This window comes from Primulina eburnea, chromosome 7 (genome assembly GCF_022965805.1).
Source record: "Primulina eburnea isolate SZY01 chromosome 7, ASM2296580v1, whole genome shotgun sequence".
In the NCBI taxonomy this organism is placed as follows: Eukaryota; Viridiplantae; Streptophyta; class Magnoliopsida; order Lamiales; family Gesneriaceae; genus Primulina; species Primulina eburnea.
In genome coordinates, this window is record NC_133107.1 from 17,835,977 (window position 1) to 17,851,953 (window position 15,977).

Here is a 15,977-nt window from a genome sequence, read left to right on the forward strand (position 1 = left end):
AAGAAAATGATATTATTATATGTATTTTTCTAAAGTGATAGAAACGAGGAAGAATGTTTGGAAGGAAGTGATTTAATTGTGATGGTAAGGAAATGGGAATTCGTGATGGACGATGCCCAGTGGAACCCGTTTATGGGACAAAGCCCCTTGGGAACCCAATGACCGAATTTCCATCGAAAGGATATGATTATATGTAAGACCAAAGCTCAGTTGACAGGTGAGAATGTCTCTTATCATCCGCAGACTATAGGACAAGGCACATCACAGAAAAGTGGTTAATGTTGCATTGTCGCCTTTGTGGGGACCCGGACGCTAATCGTAATCATAATCGTCATTGTGACTAATTAATCAATTCTAAAACAGGGTCTAAATTTTTTTTAAAAAATGCGGAACGTAGTGCAATAAAACATATATACATCTCAGTATATAAAAGTACAAGTCATGTACCACAAACATTCATTCAACTAAGGTTTAAACATCTAATATCAAGTGTTTGACCCTATACCTAATCCAAGTCCGGAGCCTCCACTCTAATCACGATCTCTCCTCATCTCCTGGACCCTGATCCTGTCCCACCTGTTGTCAAGTACACATACAAACAAGACAACAGCCGGATGACTCCGGTGAGAATAAATCCCAGTATAAATCAAAGAACATGCAGTCATATATTCAATATAAAGCATGAAACATATCACAGTAATACATATCGAAATCAGAAATGTAATCAATATCAATCTGTCGACAATACTCGTGACTCCACGACTCAGACTAGGCTCAATCCTAGCCTAGGGATCCCGGTGTCCATATGTGGTATTCCTATATCGACAAACAGTAATAGAAAAGACTCCAGTGCTATCCAAGTCGATAAAACCAAACATCCAGTGTCCAGACATATCCGTCATAGACAGTGGTCTATCGCCAATACACTATCTTGTGACATCGTGCATTGTACCCGTGGTTACCCCACCACTATCAGGTACTTCTGTCACAAGATTACTCGTCTAATGCATGCTCCTATAAATCCATAGAACAGACATTTAATCAAATCATTACACACAATGGTAAATAATATGTGATTTAGGGAAACTCAAGTACTTTCTACTTGAGTCGATGTCCCAATACCACATTGACTTATACCTTTCTTTCGTAGTGTCGGTCTGGAATTTAAACTCTGTCAATCCCTCAATCTGGCACTGGTAATATTAATAATATCATATCAATATACTGCCTAAATCAATACCAATCTGATTACTTTTGAATTTAATTCAAATCATCGGCATAACGGCACCATCTCAATATCTCCGTCAATACCATATCAACATACATCAATTACCAATTCCTAACTCATGTCCGATACAACCTGTAATTGATTCATAATTCAAATCTATCCGATTTCAAATCAATATAATCTGAAATTTCATAACAATCCCATAATCAATCTGTTTCTTAATCTGACTTCGATTCTATGATGTCTAACATGTCAAGAACATCATATATGAATTCCATTCAATTCTGACAATATCATAATTTCAAGACATGTCAAAACGTAGTAAAACTTACGTCCAGTTGTAGCCTGTGTCGCTAGGAACTCAGTACCGAAGTCGGATTCAAAATCGGATGGACGGATTTCTCACAAAAGGCGTAAGGATTTTTCACTCTTTTCCCCAGAGCTTTTCTCGACTTTTGTTACTGATTTTCGAAGGAATAAACGTTATATATATCAGTGCATGCATACGGCGCGGTGGCATCATTTTTACAAAACACGTTGCATCGCGGGTGCGGTAACCGCTGGACCGCGGGTGCGCTTCAACACAGCGGGTGTGGTCCTGTTTCTGACGCGGGTGCGGTGACCCTACTGTACCAATACATATAATTTACAGAAGCACGACCGCGGGTGCGCTATGTTTCCTACCGCGGGTGCGCTCAAACACCGCGGGTGCGCTCCATTTTCTACCGCGGGTGCGGTGATCATTCTGTAAAAATAGCATACCCTACTGCCTCCTCACCGCGGCTGGGTATAATTTGAGGCGCGGGTGCGGTGTTGCTTCGGCAACACATTCTAAAATTCAGAATAAATGGCCGCACATTATCTTAAATCGTGTCTCCGTTGGCCTTTCCATGATCACGTTAAATTATAAGTCAATAATCGTTAATTAACAGTGATTAATTTTCGGGCATTACAGCCTTGTACCATGGTTACAGTTGAGATTGATCAATAGACCGAAGGATAAAAGGATGGTCACAATTAATTAACGAAATTCACCTTAAAGGGAATGTATATGTATATGTTTATGATGAAAAGAAAAAGATACGATGAAAGGAAATAAGGTTTAAAGTATGCATATTCATGAAAATCTATTTTATTAAAAGTATTTAATTGTTACATGTGAATATATATGTATTACTTGTTATCATGGTTAAGGTTTGCTGAGTCATTAGACTCACATGTGTGAATGATGCAGGTGAGAATAATTTTGATGATAATGGAGGACTTGATAATTGAACTAGCTAAGTTGATGTTACACATAAATCAATGACCTTTGCTAGTTTTTCCGCATTAGTATGATTTTAAAGATTTTATGACGTTTACGACTTTTGATGCTTTTAAGAGGATTTAAGATGCTTACACTTTATTTTGGAAAATACTAGTTTTAGATTTGGTTGGCATCCTACGATTTTATGTTTAGCAATGCGTTTTGGATTTCAAATAATTAGTCGGTGAGTTTTTTTTAAATTGTGAAAAGTATGCTATATATATATATAGGTTGGATAAGCTTGAGGTTAGTTGAAATGTTCACTACTCGTTTTATTTTAATTATACAAGAGAATTTTTTTTCTTTCTTAAAATACTTTCGGCCGAAATAAAACGAGTAGTGAACATTTCAACTAACCTCAAGCTTATCCAACCTCTCTTGTAAGGGCTTCAGCTGGGTCTTCATCATCCTACTAAAATGACCGAACAATGCATCAAACGGAACCAAAACTCTGATACCAAATGAAGTGATTCTTAAAACACAAAAAGCAAACGTCTTCAAAAACAGAGTCATGCTCTCGATTCGATGAAATAAAGAATGTTGGATTGTCTTGATCTTTTGAAACAAGCAATGATTTGTGATAATTCTCCTCTAAGTTATGAAAACTTAGCAACTAATATTTTGAAGATAACAATTGATCTCAAACAAACCTTCAAATAACTCGTGTTTGACAATCCGAGTGAAGAACTCACAAATTTGATAAAGTCTTCAATTAATTGTTCATTTAAAAGTTACAACTTTTGTTTATATGTCAAAATACATTAAAATTTGTAATCTAGGTTTCCTTGTTTGATTATGCAATGTAGCGCCATGGGGCGGGGATTTCTGTCAATTGGGGCATGATGGTCTCCAAAAGTTTGCGCAACAGACGCGCTGCGGCCGCTATTTTATTCCGCTGGGGCGCACCCTAGGCACTTGGGCGGGCGGAAATATACACTGGGGCGCTCCTATCTTGACTTGGATGCCTTCTGTTTGGTTTTCAAAATTTGAATAACTTTATAATGGCTTCAAACTTGATTGGAATACTCTTGGAAGCTTGCCTTAAATCCTTGAAGAGATTCCTTGAACTTCTTGCTCCGTCCCCTCGTAGTTGACCCTGCCCGTATCTCCAACGTGTCCCACGTTGTTTTCTGAGGCGCACCCGTGATTGTATCATTATAAGCCCAATTTATTCCCTCCTTAGGTCCCTAAAGATTTAACATCTATTTTCTATATGTTTATTCTAAATTTAAGCTACATGATTTCAGGACTCCAAATAGGATTGAAATCGGGAAAATGGAAATATAGACTTGGCAAAATTGTGGGTCTTCCGTTGAAGTCATATTTTTGTTATCTCTTATAAATTAAAGGATTGTATATGATTCCACTACCGCAAGTTGTATATAATGATTTTATTGCAAATTGAGGCCACATATATTGTTTTAAGATGGATATATATGAACAATACTATACTTTGAATTCAGAAATTGTTTTAATTTAAATTTCTTCTTTCTTTCATCAAATTTCAAAATTGTTCGGATTTGTTGGGAATTATTGGAATTTTAAATGAGAATAAAATTATTTGAATATAAATTTCATCTTTCTTTCCTCAAATCCTTTTCATTTCCAAGTAAAATATGATGTCTTCAAATGATATTATCAAACATGCAAAATGGGATGGGAATTTGGAATTTCCAAATCCATCTACAAATTTTTTTTGTTTTCGAACACAATGGTTAATATTTTTTAAATTATTTTTCCTAATTATATATAGGATTATAACAAATTTACATGACCAAGATTTTGACAATATTATGTAGAACAACCTATATCATAGAACTGGGATGAGACTCTCAGTCGAAGCAAAGAACATAGCGTAAGATCGAATAACAATGCTTTGCTTCTCACAGAGCTTGATTCTGATAAATTATATGACCACATGCTTGGGTCTCAAACTCGCATGCTCTTCTTGTGGGGCTGAGTTTGGATAATTTATCTCGTGGGCCATAAATTTTGTTGTTGGGCCGTGCGACATGAACGCTAGATTGGATTCCAACTACCTCTTAAGCCTGCGTGGGCCATGTTTGTGGGCCCAATTCAGATATCATCTTCTAATTTGGATTCACTGAATCAAAAGCCAACTCTCTGTCCGTTAAATTAATTATTAAATCTCATAAAAGAGGAGATTGTCCATGACTTGTAGTTCGTTTGACATGAGATCATATGTTTGAAATAATACTGATATTCTTTCTTGCCAAAATGAAAAGTGCATATCTGCTAAGCAAGTTATTATAAGTGAAATGTGCATATGTACTAAGCTTTAATCCACCACTTTACACTGCTTAGTCAAGGATAGCAGCTAATGAATATGAAAACAAATTGCTTCTGTCACTCTTTCTTTCATTCTTGTACTTCAAATTTAAACAAAAATATCTTTTCATCATCTACAACCTTCTCCTTCAACTATACTTCTTTTATATTTTCCCGTTGCTCCTATAAATGTCCCCCCTGCTGCGCCTTCTTCAATACGACTCAGTGTCCATCGTATTATTTGATCCATCTTCATATCTCAGGCTCGTGACCAAGTCTAGCCCAGATCCTCTTACCCAAAGCTCTGAACCAGGATGCACAGCACAAGATAATATCAGTTCATCTTCTATTCGCTTTAGCGCTCCAATTTGTGTCAGCATAAGGTTATCCATTACACAGTACGTATCTCTCAACGCGCATTGTGCCACCACTTTAAGTTCACCAATTGTAATCGATGGCGGGACCACCACGACTTCACCTGGTGAGAGTGGACGAGTTAACTCCGTTTCCAACTCATCGAAACTTGGGAATACTTTACATGTTAATGCCATGAATTGGTTCACAACCTCTTTTTCTACCGGCCATTCCTTCACAAATACTTTAGAGTCCAAGATTAGCCTAGCAGCTAAACCTATTAAGTTCAACTCAGAATATCCTAATAGCACATTTTGGTAAAGAAACAGCACTTCTTCTGACAAATTCAAGCCTAAGGAACCATTTAAGTTAGCTGACATTTCAAGATTTTCAGAAACACTCATAAGGGAGAACTCGATGCTCTTGGTAATTTGGTTTTTGGAGCGATATACTATTTGATTACCCACTGTTGAATTGTCGAATGATTTCAGCACGAAGTCGATCAGCCCTGTGTCATGAATAAGGTCTCTAGCCTTGTCACGTAATTCTTGCCGTGGCATGGCCTTATTTCCTTTGTTTTCTTTTAAAATACTCACAATTGAATTCGCTGCATGCTCCAGTTTCTCTCTAGACCACCTGCAACTAAAATCCATTTCTGGAATCTGCCATTTCATCAATTCTGCCTCTTCCATAATGTCATGAATGGTGAATTCCACTAATCTACCATATGGATTTATCGTGCGACGAATGATTTGATTCTCCACTTGGAAACACCTGATACATTTGAGCACAAAATCAATCAAACCGGTATCTCCAATAGATTTTCTTGCTTCTTCTCTCAACTCATGCCTCGTCATACCGTCTTTACCATCAAAATTATTTGTTTTGTGCTCATTTAACAGATCAACAATCACTCTGAGCACTCCCTCCAGCCTCTTTGTAGACCACCTGCAATCACCTTTCGCCATTGAATGCACGAATGACTCTAAGCTGGTCGTTTTTTCTCCAGTTTTTGAGTCAAACCCAGAAGGTTTGAAAACAGGAACCGCAAGCCTCGAGTTAAATATCAGCATGTGCTTTAACAAATCACTGATGGTGACTAATGGTTTATCACTCATTTCTCTGTACTTATTTATTGATTCTTTGATTTCCTTTCCATTTCTCTTCTTCTTGAAATCTCCGACAATTTTATCAAGATCTAATGAGCTCAGAATTTTCATCGCGGAACACAGTTCTTGCTCTGTAACTCCAGAAAATCTATCACAAAATTTGTAACCCCATTTTGAATACCATGAATGCCCATAAGCTGCACCATAAATTAATCTCAACTCAATCGATTCCTTTCTTGAGACATCGCAAACCGAAATTTTCCTGCAAGAAAAAGAAACTACCATCTTACAAAACCTTCAAGCTAAAACACCCATTAAATGAAATTTTACCAGATTCCAATCATAAATTAACCTGGCTCTAAGAACCGTGCAAAGGCGGTTCCAGAATTCCATAACTTCACTGACACCGATGAAATTTGTGCCGTATTTTATACCATTGATGCAGATGAGATGCCCATATCCATTGCAGTGAATCAAGCCATACAAACTATGGCTCTGGAACTGAGAAAAATTCCCGTGTAACGGTTTATTCCATTTCTCGTAAGATGGGATTATCAAATGATACTTTCTCTTGCACACAAAATGGTGACCCCATCCTACAATACATACATCACAAGAACAAAAGAAGCAAAATCATAATTAATTTCCTTATTCTTCAAAAACCCAAAAAACTAACACGAAGAAATTTATGAAACAAAGAAACCATCAAAAAGCTTCAAACGATTCAAATTTGATTACATGATATCCGATTATCACAGAAAGTTAGTGATGGAAAGAACGAAATCATTTCCAAAAAAATAACAATCCCGGTTCAAATTTACCAAGAACAGGTGGAACAAAAATTAGAATCAACTACGCAAATACTCTACCAAATTGGGTTACCAGAATTTCCCACAAATAAATATTATCATGACTGTATCCAGCGCATTCAAACTACCTGATAATGCACAGTGATTACAGTAAGGACTCATAATTAATTTTTTTATTCTTCGAAAACCCAAGAAAAATATCACGAAGAGATTTATGAAAACAAAGAAACCATCAAGAAACTTACCAAAATTTTCAATTACATGATAACTGACTATCACTGAAAGTTCGTGAAAATAAAACAATACCCATTACCAAAAACAGAAATCCAAATTCAAATTCACCAAGAACAAGTGGAACAAAAGAAAGACTCAGTCAGCAAATACTCAACCAAATTTGTACGAAAACCCAGAAATATCAAACTTAAATTCACCAAGAAAACTGTAACCACGACATTGTCCATCAAATTCAAATTACCTGATAATTTACAGTGATTACAGTAAGGATTCTCGGAATTCCAAACTGTTTCTTCAACAATAAACAGCGGGAAAGCGCCATCGTTTTGAGTTACAAGCAACGTGCACCAAATGGGCATATCATCAACCGTATAATCCTCAATCTCCGCGAAATTCTGAACGAATAACAGAACGTTATCTCTGAAAGATCCGAACAGAGTCTTGCTAACCAAACCAGGGCCCGCAAAATTTTCGAATTCGAGCAGTTTCTTAGGGTTGATTTTCTTTATCCTCATGTTGCAGGCTTCATTGAATGAATTGGACGTCATTAAAGCGAATCTCGCTAAGGATTCTTCTCAGTATTTTTTTTCTATTTTTCCCCCAAATTTTGAGTTTCAAATTCGGAGTGAAGAGAGGAGGAAGAGGTTATATAAAACTTGGCGCTTGAAACCTGAGGATTGCGAATTTATGAAAATAGCCCTGGCATGGAGGGAAATATGCTAGCGGTTTCGAATCAGTTGGGGGGGTTTCCGGGTATTTCACCGGGAAGTGTTGGCATGAACAATTCTTATTCCTTCACGTGGATGCGAGGCTGCATTACGGTTGGTTCTCTACGGTGCGTTGCTACGGTTGGTACGATTTGATCATTGTTTCTGAGTATTAGTAATAACCAAGTACATCTGATGTCTACGTAGTGTAAAACATTGATATTGTCGTTTTAAAAACAAAATATATAAAGATGAACGAATATTAATAAAGTTTTTATCATTAACAAATTAGAAAAAACGAGAATGAAAAAATAGAGATTATAAATATAAGTGGGCCAATTTTTTTTTAAAAAGCCTCCTACACCTTGGAAAACAAATTAATAGGGTTTATAAATACTATTCTGTTGAAAATTATTGGAGCTACATGTCAAATTTCTTGAGTTGATCGCACGAAATTATTCGGGCTACCTGTCAAATTTCGCCGCTCAAAAACTAGTACAATTCTACTTTAATTGATTCTCTTTACATTTTTCTCTCAATTATTTGATTCCTTTTTGCTCCGAATTGTCTTAAATGGGCTCTCACTTGTCCCGCTAATTTACTATCCAATATTCAATTTACGTTAAACCCCAAATCCTTTTATTAGTTTTATGATGATTTCTGATGATTTTTTATGATTTTCTTATAATTTCAAAAGTGGTGTTTGTTATCTTAATATGTGTTCGATGTTGTTTTCCCCTATTTAGTGTGTTCCATTTGTTCTTAATTTGAGCCTCTAATACTTTTATGTAATCTATTGTTGTTATTTAAAACCGTGTTGATAGATATTGATTATGATTTATATGCTGATAGCTTTGTAATTTTTATATTATTAGGAAATCAATATTTACAATGCATAGATTTTTTAAAAGAAAAGATCCAGAACCAGAAGTACAAAGCATTGGAGACGTTAGGGTTGAAAAATTTGATTTCTCACAACTACCAGCAGATCCTGGACTTAGGACTCCAATTTGTGAATATAATGTTAATATTAGAGATCAAGTTCGAAGGGCATATTTGCAAAAAGGTCAATGTCAACCTTCAGGCTATGAATTTCCAAAAAGAAAATTTGGAGTAAGCCAATGTAGACGGTTCAATCCTTCATGGTTTAATGAATTTGGTGATTGGTTAGAGTATAGTGTAGAAAAAGATGCCGCATATTGTTTGTATTGTTATCTCTTCAAGATAACTAAGGGAAAACAAGCAGGAGGGGAGGCTTTTGTTAATGAAGGATTCACAAATTGGAAGTGCAAAGATAGGTTAAATATTCATGTTGGCCAGCATGACAGCGAACATCATAAAGCTCGAATGAATTGTGAGACTTTGATGAATCAAGATGAGCACATTCAGTCAGTTTTGTACAAACAGTCAAAGCAAATGCGGAATGATTATCGTATCCGTCTCAATGCTTCAATTGATTGTATTAGAGTTTTGTTGCGACAAGGGCATTCATTTCGAGGTCACGATGAAACTGAAAGTTCTTTTAATCCAGGTAACTTTCTTATCCAATTGGAATTTTTAGGTGCTCATAATAAAGAGATTAATGATGTGATATTGAAAAATGCTCCTAAAAATTGCAAGTTGACATCACCTGATATTCAGAAGGACATAGTGAGTGCTTGTGCCACTGAAAAGATTAATATTATTATCAGAGATGTTGGTGATTCCTTGTTCTCTATTTTAGTTAATGAATCTCGTGATGTGTCAACAAAAGAGCAAATGTCAGTTGTTATCCGTTATGTGGATAGTAGTGGACATGTAAATGAACGCTTTATCGGGATTGAACATGTTACCAGTACTACATCAATCTCACTTAAAGCTGCTATTGATAATATGTTTTCTAGATATAATTTGAGCATGTCTAAGTTGAGAGGACAAGGTTTTGATGGAGCAAGTAATATGCAGGGTAAATTTAATGGTTTAAAAGCACTCATCTTAAAGGAGAACCCATGTGCATTTTACATACATTGTTTTGCCCATCAGCTTCAACTAGCTCTTATAGCTGTGGCCAAGAAAAATCTTCCGATTTTAAATTTTTTTCGTGTTGTTGGTGATGTGTTAAATGTTGTTGGAGCATCTTGCAAACGTTCTGATCTTCTTCGAGAGAAACATTCGGATTTTATTGTCGAGGCATTGGAGAGGGGTGAGATTTCAAGTGGTCGGGGACTTAATCAAGAAACTACCCTTCAACGTGCTGGGGATACACGTTGGGGATCACATTACAATTCTTTGATAAGTTTGATTTCCATGTTCTCTGCTGTCATTGATGTGCTTTAAATAATTTCAGAAGATGATTCCAGTTCTCCTGATCAAAAAACCGAAGCATTTAATTTATTGGAATCAATACTTTCATTTGATTTTGCATTCAATCTACACTTGATGAAACATGTCTTAGGAATTTCGAGTGAATTGTCGACAGCATTGCAAAAAAAAGATCAGGATATTGTGAATGCAATGGATTTGGTACAAATATGCAAACACCGACTCCAAAAAATGAGAGATGATGGTTGGGATTCATTTTTAGAAAAGGTTAACAGATTTTGTGAGCAACATTACATTGATGTTCTCAAAATGGATTATATGTTCACACGTTGGGCACCACGTGGTCGTCCCCATCGTAATCCACCAGAAGTGACAAATTTGCATCATTATCGTGTGGATTTATTCTATGGTGTTATCGACATGCAACTTCAAGAGTTAAATGATCGTTTCTCAGAGGCAGGTACAAAGTTACTCCTTTGTGTAGCTTGTTTGTGTCCACAAAACTTGTTTTATGCTTTTGACAAGAAAAAATTGATGCAACTATCTGAATTTTATCCACAAGATTTTTCAAGATTTGATCTCCTCACACTTGATGATCAACTTGAAACTTATATATGTGATATGCATTCTAACAAAGCATTTCAAGGATTGAAAGGATTTGGTGATCTTTCAGAGAAGTTAGTAATGTCAAAGAAAAATATGGTGTACCCATTGGTTTATAAGCTTTTGACATTGGCATTAATTCTACCGGTTGCAACAGCGACAGTAGAGAGGGTGTTTTCTGCCATGAGAATTGTGAAAGACAGATTGCGCAATCGAATGAGTGATGATTGGATGAATGATAGTCTCATTGTCTATGTAGAGAAAGATATATTTCTGACCGTTGATAATGAATCTATTGTACAAAGGTTTCAAAATATGAAGACTCGAAAAGAATAATTGTAAGGTAGTTATTTTGCGATGTTTTATGATTAAAAGATTTTTGTTGTTTTATTAATTATAGCATATCATAGCCTACACTGAATAAAAATTCTAGCTCCGCCCCTGCTTATATATTTATTAGCATAATGAGAATCTATGTATCCAAAATCTAGATTGTCATGGCAAGGTCGGGTAATAAGTTTGTGATAAAATTTGAAGTTTGACCTGTCTAAACCCTACAAATGGCGAAAATTAAAAACACTGTTCCATGCAGGAGAAGAAATAATTTGGTTTTCGTAACAATACACTAGAATAATAGTTAATGAAACGTTTATAATTCTTAATTTTTAAATATATATATATATATATATATATATATATATATATTAATAATAAAAGGAACATAATGAAACGTCTATTATTCATATTTTTTAAAAATATATTAGAATTTTTTTTTTCTTATATACCTTCGGCTAAAATGTCCATATACATATATTACATAATATATTTTCTATATATACTATAAGAAATTCCACATTTAACCACATTCAAAAGACAACGGTTTTATCAGAAACCATTGTCGTTTTCCTTTTAACAACGATTTTAATGAAAACCGTTGTCTTTGTGAATTTTTTTCTTGTCAAAGAAAACAGTTTTTGAAAATTTGTCTTTTATGGGCCAACGACAACGGTTTTAAAAACCTTTGTCTATTAATGTCAGTGAAAGACAACGTTTTTTTAGTAGTTACGACAATGATTTATAAAATCATTGTCTATGTATATTTTTAGGGTCTAAGACAACGGTTTTAAAAAAACCGTTCTCGTATTACTAAAAAAAATAGCTTTCAAAGCAAGACTCTAAATCCTTTAACATTGTTTAAAAAACTGTTGTTAAAAAAACAATATCCCAACACACTTCTGGCATAACACACATTTTACACCTAATAGAAGTCGCGACACACACACAAACACACCAAACCCTCTCCCGTTTCCCTCCTTTTTCCCAGCCGAATCAAAGTCTTCGCTCGTCCGTTCGCCGTCGCCGAGGACCCGTGAAGGTAGCCCAGGTCCGGTCGACCTTGATTGCAACGATAACCGTGAGTTTTGAGGAAGGAAAGGTCGTGAATCTTAGTCCTATTCTACGCGCGATTTTTCATCCGGTTGGGCAAGAATTTTCATCCGGTCGTGAGCTTTCCGTTGCGATCCCAAGTTACTTTACTGTTAGGTCCTTCTCTGACAACTTTTTTTTTGTTTCGTTTTTTACTTTAAATCTATATATGTTGTGCAAGAGATGAGATGACAAGGGTTATCTGGAAAATAATCAAGGACAAGGTATGAAATCAGTTTTTCAGCTGAATCATATTACCAAGTGACCTTTCAATAACTGTTGTTCGATTAAGCTTTGATTCTTGAGTACTGAGCTCGAAATTCTAGAATTTAAGTCGGATTATAGGGTGTCCGGTTTTGGATTTTTATCCGAGTCGATTTAAGTTGCTTTCGTTGTTTGAGATGCATTTTATTGACGGTTATATGGGGTCTTTATTGTAGTTTCGAGTGTTGGATCTTATCTGAGGTTGTTGAAGGGTGTACTATCAGAGGAGTAGGGGAGTATTTTGGAAAACGACAGGGCCCTATCAAGTTTGAATGCAGGTTGCGTGAGGACAAGTACACTGGTATGTAAGCTGTCATCTTGTGATAACAAATGCAACAGATAGTTTTTACTTGGTGTCAGGATGCCAGAAGGATTTTCTATTCAATTCGATCCCCATAATTTTCGCAGTGGTAAACATTATTCGTTATAAGAAAAATAATTAATCTTCGAAGAACTAGAGTTAGATTTCCCAGTTTCTTACTCACGAATAAAATAGGTAAAAATTCAAAATGGACACATCATGCGTTATTTTATTTTTTGGCACCGTGCTTGGCTTTTGAGTGTGAGTCCAAAGCTTTATTCGAACTACATGTCCTGCAAGTGAATTTTTAGCGTTTCAACCTACTGGATTTGTTCACGAGAATGTTTTACAATTGCGAGAAAATGTACCTGTTGCAGGTCTTGAAGGAAAGTGAACTACTTACAGCGCCTTTCGGTGTATGCTGATCTGGGAAGTTCGCAGGAGTCTTACTTGTCTACTGAAGAAGTTGCAACTCTTGAGAGGGATTCACTACGATTGATAGTAATATTATCTTGCTTATCTAAAATAATTACAAGTTATCTAGCTACTTATCATTTTGAAAATTCATTAAGTTGTGTTTTTTTACTAATATAATTCATAGTTCACAAAAAAGGAGTATTCTATGGAAGAAATTGATGAGGTGTGCACCGAGCTGCCGAATGCATAAAAGATCATATTTATGAATACATGAGTTCATCTTATTTGAAAAAATACAGCTCATATTGAACGGATTTGGACATTATTGTTATACTTTTTAACATGTTTACGGGATGTTTCAAAAATAGTCATTTTGCACATTATTTAGCTTCTAAGTTTGGTAAAATTCTTATTTCTACTTTAAGATTTTTATAACATCTTTTCTGTGTATTTCAAAAGTGATATTATTTTGGTTTCTTGAATTTTTCCTTTCAGTTTTTGGATCAAGAATACAAATGATACTGGATTGATATGTGATTTTTTTTGTTGCACGTCTGTTGGTTCATGACATGTGGATCTCTTCATTGCTTTCGGGATATGTTGAAAGAATGTTGTAATTATTTTGATTGCTACAAAGGTAACAGCTAACAGCTGCCATTTTTATTATTTTTTCTTTTCTTTTACTGGTTTTTGGGCTTCGAATGTATTGGAAAAAAAAAATATAAGTTGGAACTTTAGGTGGGATTGAAGATGTGGAGAAGAGGAATTGTATTTGAAAGTGATAATATTTATGTTGAAATGCTGCTGAATATCTGATTTTTTTTGTTGATTCATGGAATGGTTTGAGATTCATTGTATCAATGTTATATATGAACATATATTTTGTATTGTGTTGTTTGGAAGTGAACGTGGAGATGATTTTGGAGCGATTTTTAGAATATTTTGGAGGCTCTTTTGTGGTGATTTTGGAGCAGCTGGGCTATTTTAGAGTGGTTTTGGGGACGGTCTTGGGGTCTGAATTTTTGGCTGTCATGGGAGCTGTTTTCGAGCTTCTTTAAATGGTGTTAAGAGGTTTATTAGCTGTTTTGTGTTGCTGTTTTCATGTTGCTTTCAAGTGCTGTTTTGGGGCTATTTCGGTGTTGTTTTGAAGTGTTTATGGGATGTTTTTGGGATGGTCTTGGTTGTCAGTGTTGAAGTCCCCTGCTAATCTATTTATATGTGTAATAGAGTCTTGTCAGTCTTTTATCAGAGTTTATTGTAATGACCCGAATTCTTATTTTGAGTGAAGTATTAATTAAGACATAATTAATGAGTTGTTAATTAAGTATTATTAAGGAATTGATAATTCGGGATTAAGCTGTTGGTATCCACCGAATTTTAAATGGATAACCCGACCTACTTCGGATTACATTATCTCGAGAAATCCAACTAGACCAATGAGATTTTGACACGTGGCAGATAAGATTGGTTCGGATTTTCTGGAATAGTGCGGATGCAACCTATAAATGGAAGTCGATTCTTTTGTTTCCTTCACCGCATTCTTCAGAGAGAGTTCTAGTTGTACCTTATATTTTCTAGCCAGTTTCTAGGGCACTTTGGTGTCGGAAAGTTTCGGAGCTAGTATCGACTCGAGAAGGGGTCGGTGAACTGAGATCGAGACATCATCAGCGGGCTAACGACGGACGCAGGTATAATCCTAAATCCTTAGATAGTGATTTAAGGATCATTAGGGAGATCTTTGTAGCATGTTTGATCTGGTTTGTTAGTGATTTCTTTATGTTGGTATTCTCTAGGCTCAGAGCTTTCTGTCAGATTGTTTTAGTGAGGTACGTGATGTACTGACTGAGATATCCAAGCGTAGTATACACACTTATATGCTGCATATTTATCTGTTGCATGATACATGTTTTACTGCTTTGGCATATGATGCATGACATATCATGTTGAGCCTGATATCTTTTGAGATATACCTCATTTGTTGGGGCCGCTCAGCCCTATTCTGTATTGTGAACGATGGGACATCAAGAGCTACAGTGTCCGATGGGACCCGCTGGCTCTGATGACCTGGACATTGCAGGTCCACGTCTTGATGATGAGTGTGGGAGCCAAAACATGCCTAGGGCAGATCAGAGACTACACACTCAGGCGCCTCTAGACTGAGCATGAGATTCTTGAGTTGATCCTTGATATCCGAGCATATTGCATTTTGCATGCATCATATCAGTTTGTATACTCGTACATTCTCGTATTGGGCGATTGTCGCTCACGTCCTTGTTTTCATCTTGGGCACCCGATCCCACGGGACAGATCTTAGGTTGGAAGGTTCAGACGACCAGGGCAGTGACTAGAGCAGTTGGGTTTTCGGTGGTGATCCAGTGGAGGTTTTCTGTGGTTTATATTTTTCTCGTTCAGAATCATGTATTTGTTATGGTTGTATTAATGTTTAAGACTGTCGTTATTGTTTTGTTTTCATTTGGGTTTTAAGATGATTAAGTATTTGGTTTCCGCTGTTTAACTATTGGTATTAAGTTTAATGTTGCATGTTTATTAGTCTGTTTAGTAGTGGCTCGGGTAAGGGCGCTACATTTATTCTCCTGGGTGATGCCCCAAGTATTTGTTTGTGTTGTGCT

At 35.9% G+C, this 15,977-nt stretch overlaps 3 protein-coding genes and 1 long non-coding RNA gene across 4 annotated transcripts; 3 read left to right on the top strand and 1 right to left on the bottom strand.

The window, feature by feature from the left end:
* Positions 1-4,822: 4,822 nt before the first annotated feature.
* Positions 4,823-7,933, bottom strand: LOC140836170 (PHD finger protein MALE MEIOCYTE DEATH 1-like). Its single transcript, XM_073201576.1, has 3 exons — positions 7,571-7,933; positions 6,639-6,882; positions 4,823-6,548 (listed from the first exon to the last, which is right to left on the bottom strand). Exons 1-3 carry the CDS (start codon positions 7,875-7,877, stop codon positions 5,036-5,038), a joined length of 2,064 nt encoding a protein of 687 aa, XP_073057677.1. The 5' UTR covers positions 7,878-7,933; the 3' UTR covers positions 4,823-5,035.
* Positions 7,934-8,927: 994 nt separating this feature from the next.
* On the top strand, positions 8,928-10,352 carry LOC140835746 (uncharacterized). Its single transcript, XM_073201153.1, has one exon. It carries the CDS (start codon positions 8,928-8,930, stop codon positions 10,350-10,352), a length of 1,425 nt encoding a protein of 474 aa, XP_073057254.1.
* Positions 10,353-10,568: 216 nt separating this feature from the next.
* On the top strand, positions 10,569-11,276 carry LOC140835747 (uncharacterized). Its single transcript, XM_073201154.1, has one exon. The coding sequence runs from the start codon at positions 10,569-10,571 to the stop codon at positions 11,274-11,276; it is 708 nt and encodes a 235-aa protein (XP_073057255.1).
* Positions 11,277-14,606: 3,330 nt separating this feature from the next.
* On the top strand, positions 14,607-15,737 carry LOC140836171 (uncharacterized). The gene is made up of 3 exons (XR_012118993.1): positions 14,607-15,035; positions 15,141-15,173; positions 15,655-15,737. It is a non-coding gene; the product is annotated as an uncharacterized lncRNA (long non-coding RNA).
* The last annotated feature ends 240 nt before the right edge of the window (positions 15,738-15,977 follow it).